The sequence below is a fragment of the Palaemon carinicauda genome, chromosome 24 (assembly GCF_036898095.1).
Source record: "Palaemon carinicauda isolate YSFRI2023 chromosome 24, ASM3689809v2, whole genome shotgun sequence".
Lineage (NCBI taxonomy): Eukaryota > Metazoa > Arthropoda > Malacostraca > Decapoda > Palaemonidae > Palaemon > Palaemon carinicauda.
Window position 1 is genome coordinate 8,969,363 of NC_090748.1, and position 10,000 is coordinate 8,979,362.

At 34.8% G+C, this 10,000-nt stretch overlaps 2 protein-coding genes and 1 non-coding gene across 3 annotated transcripts in view; 2 read left to right on the forward strand and 1 right to left on the reverse strand.

Moving 5' to 3' along the window:
• Nucleotides 1–10,000, reverse strand: part of Aduk (Another Drosophila Unc-51-like kinase) — a 151,097-nt gene that overhangs the window by 35,692 nt on the left and 105,405 nt on the right. The window lies entirely within an intron of this gene.
• Nucleotides 4,017–10,000, forward strand: part of LOC137618064 (uncharacterized) — a 46,908-nt gene continuing 40,924 nt past the window's right edge. Inside the window, exon 1 of the mRNA XM_068348034.1 lies at nucleotides 4,017–4,197. Within this exon, the coding sequence (XP_068204135.1) occupies nucleotides 4,155–4,197 (43 nt within the window). The 5' untranslated portion in view covers nucleotides 4,017–4,154. The remainder of the gene's footprint in view (nucleotides 4,198–10,000) is intronic.
• On the forward strand, nucleotides 9,471–9,592 carry TRNAL-CAA (transfer RNA leucine (anticodon CAA)). The gene is made up of 2 exons: nucleotides 9,471–9,508; nucleotides 9,548–9,592. It is a non-coding gene; the product is annotated as a tRNA-Leu (tRNA).

The window sequence follows — 10,000 nt, forward strand, 5'->3', positions numbered from 1 at the left end:
GAAAATGAAATGACTCCCAGAATACTTACAAGACTATTTTGTAGAATTTGGCATGAAGAGTCAAAACCCGATGAATGGGAGCTAGGAGCGTTGATGAAAATGGCCAAAAAAAAAAAAAAGATCTGACTGATTGCAATAAGTACAGAGGCATCACACTTACGTCAATTGTCATGAAAATATATAGCATGCTTATTCTAAAGAAACTAGAGAGAAAGATTGATGAAAATCTGAGAGATGAACAAGCAGGATTTAAAATGATAGAAGTTGTACTGACCAAATTTTCATTTTGAGACGTGGTACAGCATTGCGTAGAATATTGATATCAACTTTTGATGGCATTTGTGGATTATGAAAAAGTTTTTGATAGTGTGCACCGGCTAATTTTGTGGAGAGTCCTGCGTTATTATGGAGTGCCTCTTAAATATATAAATTTGATTAACTCTCTTCATGAGCATAACAAATACAAAGTTAATGGAGTTCTATCACTGAATTTCCAGTGAACAGCGGAGTACTCCAGGGGAATGTATTATCACCTATGTTGTTTATCCTTTTTCGTGGATTTTGTAATACATAGAACAGTTGTGTATGGAAAAGGATTGCATTGGATTGGTAATAGGAAATTAGCTGACCTAGAGTAGACTGATGATACTGTCCTTCTTAGCAGAAAACCACAGGATTTGCAATGCTTGCTTACCAGAATGTATGGAATATCACAGGAGGTTGGGCTAAAAAGGAATAGAAGAAAGGTAGAGATGATGAGAACTGAATATGCAATGGAAGCTGAAATATCATTGGAAGGAGAAAGGATTAATAAAGTTGAATCATTTAAATGTTCAGGAACTATGATCTCTAATACAAGGTCTCTACAACTGGAGTTTAATGAAAGGTTGAAAAAAAATGAGAAAATGGCTAGGTTAAGTAAAATTTGGAAATAAAATCGCCTGAAATTTCATTTAATAATTAGGTTATATATCAGTTTAGTGAGATCGGTGTTACTGTATGGACATGAACCATGGTATGACAATGAAACAATCTCCAATAGATTTTACAGATTTGAGAACAAAGCCCCATGAGAATATAGGGAGTTAAATGTCAGGACAGAATTAGAAATGATACTATAAGAGAGATTACTCAGGTACCATATGTGGATAAGATCAAGATGAGGGGTAGATGGAGATGGTTTGGGCATGCTCTTCACACTCCTCAAGAGAGATTAGTTCACCAAACTTTCACCTGAGCTCCACAAGGCACTAGAAGAGTTGAAAGACCCAGGCCTACATGGCTGAGGACTATGAAGCGTGAAGTAGGAACTTCTATTTTCTTTTGTATTCTTCTAGTTAAATGATTTTGTCTACAAAGTTATCGAAAAGAAAGCTTCGAGTTCAGGAACAAAATCGGTAACTATTTATGGTTATCGTTAACCACTTTATCAGAAGTAGCAGGTTTAACATTAATTGGAAAGTCTTGTGATTTTTTTTTTATTATTATTATTATTATTATTATTATTATTATTATTACTAGCTAAGCTACAACCCTAGTTGGAAAAACAAGATTCTGTAAGCGCAAGGGCTCCAACAGAGAAAAATGCCCCAGTGAGGAAAAGAAAATAAATAAATAAATAAACAAACCATATGAGAAATAATGAATACTTGAAGTAAAATATTCTAAACACAGTAACAACATCAAAATATGCATTTCACGTATAAACTATAAAAAGGCTTATGTCAGCCTGTTCAACATAAAGACATTTGCTGCAAGTTTGAAGTTTTGAAGTTCCACTGAATCAACTACCCGATTATGAAGATCGTTCCACAACTTGGTCACAGCTGTAATAAAACTTCTCGAGTATTGTGTAGTATTGAGCCTAATGATGGAGAAGGCCTGACTATTAGAATTAACTACATGCCTAGTAATAAGAACAGGATTGAACTGTCAGGGAAGATCTGAATGTAAAGGATGATCAGAATCATAAAAAAAATCTTATGCAACATGCATAATGAACTAACTGAACGACGGTGCCACAGATTAATATATAGATCAGGAATAAGAAGTTTAATAGACTGTAAGTTCCTGTCCAGTAAATTAAGATGAGAATCAGCAGCCGAAGACCAGACAGGAGAACAATACTCAAAACAAGGTAGAAGGAAAGATTAATCCATTGCTGATACTTAGATGTCACAACGTTTCTCTATCACAAATTTGAAAAAAAAATTATTGCCATTTACTGATATATCTCTTATTCGTTTTATCTCATTAATTTCATTTATAGTGTTCACATAACTACTCGGTCTCTTCCAGTCCCTCGGCTAGGGGGAGACAGAGTAGTCCTACCCTAGTGAGAGGGGGCTACCCTGAGAGGTATACTTGGAATCGTCAACTGCCGTGTTGTAGTTAGGAAAGGGGAAAAGGGGTGGGAAGGGTTGAATCCGTCATTTTTGATGGGTCATGTACACTATTATTATTATTATTATTATTACTTGCTAAACTACAACCCTAGTTGGAAAAGTAGGATGCTATAAGCCCAGGGGCTCCAACAGGGAAAATAGATCAGCGAGGAAAGGAAACAAGGGAAAATGAAATTTTTAAGAAGAGTAACAACTTTAAAATATATATCGCCTATGTAAACAATAAAAACTTTAACAAAACAAGAAGAAGAGAAACAAGACAGAACAGCGTGCCAGAGCGTACCCTTAAGAAAGAGAACTCTAACCCAAGAGAGTGGAAGACCATGGTACAGAGGCTATGGCAATACCCAAGACTAGAGAACAATGGTTAAATTCTGAGTGTCCTTCTCCTAGAAGAGCTGCTAAAGAGTCTCTTCTACCCTCAACAAGAAGAAAGTGGCAACTGAACCATTACAGTTAGGTGTTGTCAGGTGTATGAGGACAGAGGAGAATAAGTAAAGAATAGGCCAAACTATTCACTATGTGTGTGTAGGCAACGGAAAAATGAACCGTAACCAGAGAGAAGGATCCAATGTAGCACTGTCTAGCCAGTCAAAAGACCCTATAACTCTCTAGCGGTAGTATCTCAACGGGTGGCTGGTGCCCTGGCCAACCTACTACCTACCTATTATTATTATTATTCGTTAAGCTTCAACCCTAGTAAGAAAAGCAGGATTCTATAAACCTAAGGGCTCCATCAGGGAAAATAGCCCGGCAAGGAAAAGAAATAAGGAAACAGGATAGGGTGCCAGAGTGTACCCTCAAGCAAGAGAACTCTAACTCAAGAGCTGCACGCCAATGGGAATGGAATAATCACATCTATTTAATTTGTTTTAAACCAATAACATACTTTTTCCAAAAGTTAATGATTTTCTTGTAAGAATTTTTTTTGATATTTCGTCCAACTACGAGAGAGAGAGAGAGAGAGAGAGAGAGAGAGAGAGAGAGAGAGAGAGAGAAAGTGTAAAGTTGAAGGTAGTAATTAAATGTTTGTCAGCAGGTCTCAAGTTACTACTTAGGGACATATTTACACTTAATTAAGCCAAAGAAAGATATTGAATATGGTTATTTTGATAAATTTTATAACCAGTAAGGCCTTAAGAAGGTGTAATAAAAATAATAATAATGATAATAATAATAATAATAGTAATAATAATAATGATAATAATAATGACAATAGTAATAATGACAATAATAATAATAATAATGAAATATTCACACTTAATTGAGATATGGAAAGATACTGAATTTGGCTATTTAGCTAAATTTTATAACCAATAAGGCTTTTAGCAGGTGGGTTAATAATAATAATAATAATAATAATAATAATAATAATAATAATAATAATAATAATAATAATAATAATAATAATAAATAAAAAGACAATATTATGCTTATCTTTAAAAAAAAAATTGGAAAATGTACACCATCATCGTTCAGTTTTGAGTCTTGACTTGGAATTCACGGATGACCCAGCAAAATTCGCAATTGGCTATTATCATGCATGAGAATGTCCTTACGTCGGTGCACATGCTCTGCTCGCAAGGGCCTCTATATAAGGAGCGAGGACAGACAACAGATTCACCAGACGAAGTCTCCAGGGGTTGTGCAACCACACGCAGTTTCTTACAAAGGCACAGCTCTGTCCAGCGTTTCTGCTCCAGTGTGGGCAAAACACTGTCTAATCCCAGCTCGCGAACTCAACGGAAGATGCTACTTCTACTGCTCGTATCTCTCTTTTCTGGAGCCCTAGGTAGGATAATAGGATTCTGTATTGTTTTCTCACTTTGTACACATAAAAAAAATAAATAATTCCAATCTGAAATTCTCCGTAAAAATATACTGTTCTCCGCCGTCTTTCCGTAAAATACAGGTGACCGTAACTTTCACCCTACTTTGTTATTATCTTTTACCGGTTGGTGACCGTAATAACACTCCTTTACGTCAATATATCCGTTTTAAAACGGTAAATGCCTGGCGACAGTTATTCCAGGATTTTTACCGTTTTTACGGTAAATTTTTAACAGTGTAGATAAGGTTTTTAATAAGTACTTTGCAAACAAAACTTTACAAGTAAAGGGTTTAAGACATTGATAACAAAATGATGTACATAATTGATCCTACTACTGATTAATATCATTATGAAATCAGAGAAAACATTTTGTTTTTGGTGTGAAAAGTCGACTCGCATATTTTCAAGTTTTAAGAATATTTAACGGTTAAAAAGAAATTTTTACTATATCAAGAGCACACACACATATTATATAGATTATATAATATACATACATCATATATATATATATATATATATATATATATATATATATATATACTGTATATGATACATATATATACATATCTATACGCACATATAATATATATATATATATATATATATATATATATATATATACACGTACATATACAGACATACATACATATACATATATATACATATGTCACACACACACACACACACACATATATATATATATATATATATATATATATATATATATAGCCTATATAAACATACATGGCTTTTCATTAGAAGGGGCTAGGGTTCGATCCCAAGTATGAGGTAGAAATTTATTTCTGTTTGAGCATGATATTGTGTTGATATTTATCCATATATATATATATATATATATATATATATATATATATATATATATATATATATATATATATATATAGTCACCAGTCACAATAACTTCCTTATAGTGATTAGTTTATGTTGATTTCCTGTCCATCAGGAATTGCACAATCACGGGGTAATCCAGAAGTTTAAGTAAAGGATAACACAAATATTTCACTATTACTTGTTCTCTCCATCGATCGTAGATAGATGAATTTTCAGTCTAAATCAGGACTAACACTAAGTGAAAAAAAGGTCAACTGTATAAATGAAGAATATTAAAAGAAATGATAAGACCTCAAGGGGGAAAAGAGGGTTTATTTTTTCTTAACTATATTACCTGGCAGGAAGAGAAAGCCAAAGATCCTTTAAGGAAGGTAGAGTTGCTTCATTTCATTGCTTTAAAGAAGGAAAACTAATGAAAATGCAGCTACAATTTTACATCTTACAATCGAAGAAAAATCAGAGTAATGAAGAAGATCCTGAACCCAACTTAGTAACTGATTTTGAGAGTAATAAAGCACCAACTGTCTTGTTTCTTGGACAGACAAGAATATGGCTTTATGATCTTTACTCTGTGGTGGCTCGCTTCGCTCGCAATTGAACATATCTCATTGCTCCTCTGTTCAGGCTAGCAGCACATGGATGTGCTGCACATATCAGTCGCTTGAGTCACTATCAAAGTGTAATTATTATGGTCTTTACTGTGTGGTGGCTGGCTTCGCTCGCAAATAAACATTATCTCATTGCTCTTCTTGTTCTGCTGTGCATGTCAGTCGCGTGGGTCACTATAGTATAATTACCTACATCTGTTTTTTCTATTATTATGCTTACATGAATCAGCTATGAGAAGGTGATGGTTATTCGCCATGCTTGTGAGTTGCACCTAGTCGCTTCCTGTAGAAATGCTCTGAATGATTCTAAATCTATGCCTCGAAGACTCGCATTGTAGTATGGTTGATAACAGGGTTTTCTGAATCATAGAATGTTAATACGCGTGCCTCTGCCGAGAGTTAAGCCTTTAGACTTAAGTTACAATGCAGCAAAGGTTCACTGGGCACAGGTTTATCAAAAAAAAAAAAAAAAAAAAAAAAAAAAAAAAAAAAAAAAAAAAAAAAAAAAAACATGAAGAATAGTTCCTATATAAATGTCATTCCTGTTAAGGTTAACACCAGCCATATTGCGACGATTGTTTGGTACCCTTGACAGTGAGACATTTGTTGATCGAATGCCCCACTAGTACTGCCAAGATTCTCAGACATGATGTGTCGTACAATAATAGTGGTATTTTTAAATTTATTTCAGAAGCAGGTCTTCTGAAAGCTATCGAACTGTTATAAGGATGTTTTTGCTTTTATTGTTTTAAACTGAATTAACATTTATTTATAACAAATAATATCGGCGTCAATGACCTTAGATGTCAGGATGCCAGATAACTCATAATCAATCAATCAATTAAGGTTTGTGGAAAATGGTTAGTTAAAAATCCTGAAGAATTTCACATTCATAATTGGGAATTAATTATAGATCATTTAAGAAGCTGCGGTAATAAATGGAGAGATCTGTTTGGATCTCTCGTAGTGGCTTCTTTCCTCTTGGTAAAGATATGAGACTCTAGCTATGGTAAACAGGTCTTATAGGAAAAGGACACTCCAAATTCAAACCATTGTTCACTGGTCTTGGATAGTGCCATAGCCTCTGTACCATGGTCTTCCACTGTCTGGGGTTAGAGTTCTCTTGTTTGAGGGTACACTCGAGCACACTATTCTATCTTATTTCTTTTCCTCTTGTTTCGTAAAGTTTTTATAGTTTATGTAGGAATTATTTATTTTAATGGTGTTACTGTTCTTAAAATATTCTATTTTTCCTTGTTTCCTTTCCTCACTGGGCTATTTTCCCTGTTGGGGCCCTTGGGCTTATAGCATCATGCTTTTCCAACTAGAGTTATAATTTAGCAAGTAATAATAATAATAATAATAATAATAATAATAATAATAATAACACACTTGAATACTGCTTTCATCATAGATCCAGAACGTATCTTTTCATGGAACTCTTTTAAACGAAGATTCCTATTACGAATTTCCGAGTCTCCAGTGATACATTCTCCTAAGCTGAAAATACAATGTTACAATACGGTTTTCAAAGAGGATGAATATATTACCCACAATTAAGCACTATTTAGGTATTGTAATAAATCTTCAAATTTATTAATTATTTCAGTTATCCTCTGTAAGGATGAATGCAAAACTTCAGTTTGTTTTGTATCTGTTATAAAGGATTATGGAAAGGCGAGTGCTTGACAAGAGATGTTTTCTCTAGATCACTGAGGCAGACACTGATTTGAAATTCAAATTTTAACGGCTCAACCGTCAACCGCCGTAGGCATGACGTAATGAAGACGTCACTAGAGTAACAGAAAATGGAGTTGATTATAAGTTAAGGTAAACTGAAGTAATATACAACAGTTATACAAGGGCATGTAATGAAACGCTCCAATGCGCAGTTAAAGATCATTTGTATAACATTCCATCTACGAATTTGTATAACACACACACACACACACACACACACACACACACACACACACACATATATATATATATATATATATATATATATATATATATATATATATATATGTAATCGGATAAAGAGGTGATAATTATTCAATTAACTACTGTTACTATTATTCGTTAGAACAGCCTTGGGCGGAAATAGTTCTCATGCAAAATAAATAATGAAAAAGGTCTAATGTAATACTTTGATTCTATATAGTGACCGTGGTTTCAATATCCCTCTCGGGGCAAGTTGATATAGGTTGATTTTTTTTTTTTTTTTTTTGACTACTTGCAGTCGATGTTACAGACACTAAAAGTACCACACGATGTTAGAGTAATGAGAGTGATAGAAACTATTTTTTATTTAACTTTAAATACATAACAACGTATTATCTAATGTATACCGGTTTGCCCACCCGTCATCTCTCTCTCTCTCTCTCTCTCTCTCTCTCTCTCTCTCTCTCTCTCTCTCTCTCTCACATTACGATTCATTACATGAGATAAATCAGAAGTGACAATGTCTTCTAGAGAGTTATGGGGTCCTTTGACTGGCCAGGCTGTACTACATTGGATCTTTCTCTCTGGTTACGGTTCTTTCCCTTTGCCTACACAGACATCGAATAGTCTGGCCTATTCTTTACAGATTCTCCTCTGTCCTCATACACCCGACAACAATAAGATTACCAAACAATTCTTCTTCATCCAAGGGGTTAACTACTGTACTCTAATTGTTCAGTGGCTACTTTCTTCTTAGTAAGGGTAGAAGAGACTCTTTAGCTATGGTAAGCAGCTCTTCTAGGAGAAGGACAGTCCGAAATCAAACTTTTGTTCTCTAGTCTTGGGTATTGCCATAGCTTCTGAACCATGATCTTTCACGGTCTTGGGTCAGAGTTCTCTTGCTTGAGGGTACACTCGGGCACACCGTTCTATCTAGTTTCTCTTCCTCTTGTTTTATTAAAGATTTTATAGTTTATATAGGAAATATGTATTTTAATATTGTTGCTGTTCTTTAAATATTTTATTTTTCCTTTCCTCACTGGGCTATTTTCACTGCTGGGCCCCCTGGACTTATAGCATCCTGCTTTTCCAACTGGGGTGGTAGTTTAGCATTTAATGATAATAATAATACATTATTCGGCAAGAAGAAGAGAAGTAAGATAGAATAGCGTGCTTGAGTGTACCCTCAAGCAGGAGAACTCTAACCCAAGACAGTGGAAGACCATGGTACAGAGGCTATGGCACTACCCAAGACTAGAGAATAATGGTTTGATTTTGGAGTGTCCCTCTCCTAGAAGAGCTGCTTTCCATAGCTAGAGAATCTCTTCTACGTTCACCAAGAGGAAAGTAGCCACTGAACAATTAGAGTACAGTAGTTAACCCCTTGGGTGAAGAGGAATTGTTTGGTAATCTCAGTGTTGGCAGGCGTATGAGGACAGAGGAGAATATGTAAGGAATAGGCCAAAAATTCGGTGTATGTGTAGGCAAAGAGAAAATGAACCGAAACGAGAGAGAAGGATCCAACGTAGTACTGTCTGGCCAGTCAAAGGACCCCATAACTCTCTAGTGGTAGTATCTCAATGGGTGGCTGGTGCCCTGGCCAAACTACTGCCTATCTTGACACTTACAACCTTTCATTCTTTATGAATAAAGAAATCTGTAGTTAAACCCCCCCCCCCGTTTTTCTCCCCTTTTTCCTTTCTCTGTTTTCTTTTGGCCTGATAAAAATAGCTTGCATATCTTGTTAGTCTATAAACGTTTTAAATAAAGAGAAAAAGAATAAAAGTCAGATTTTGTGTAATGAATCGGGTGAAAATTAATTAAAATTATGTCAGGATGGCCGAGTGGTCTAAGGCGCCAGACTCAAGATGAATCTTCCCTTCCGATAGAAGGGTGAAAAATGGGCTTTCTGGTCCTCTCTGAGGGCGTGGGTTCGAATCCCACTTCTGACAAGGAATTTTTTGAGAAATGAAAAGTTTTTTCGGCATTTATTTAGATTGATGCGACACCTGGATGACATTTTAATGAGATTATGTAGTTTATCAATGCCTTGTAACATAAATGGAAATTATGTTAATATCCCGTAGACTACAGAACACCAATAAGAGAATCTTACTTTTTTAAAATAGGTTACCATAAGGCTGACTTTAAAGATTGTATACTTTTTTGAATGATATGTAAAGGTGTTTCTGCTTTGTTGTGACTTTGAAGATTCCAGCAAGACAAGAATGCCAGAGCTTCAGTTAAGTTTTCAACTTTTCTTTTCGTGACGTAATACACATTTTATGCTCATCATGTGTCAACTATAATGATTTGCATTCGTGTATTTGCATTATATATATATATATATATATATATAT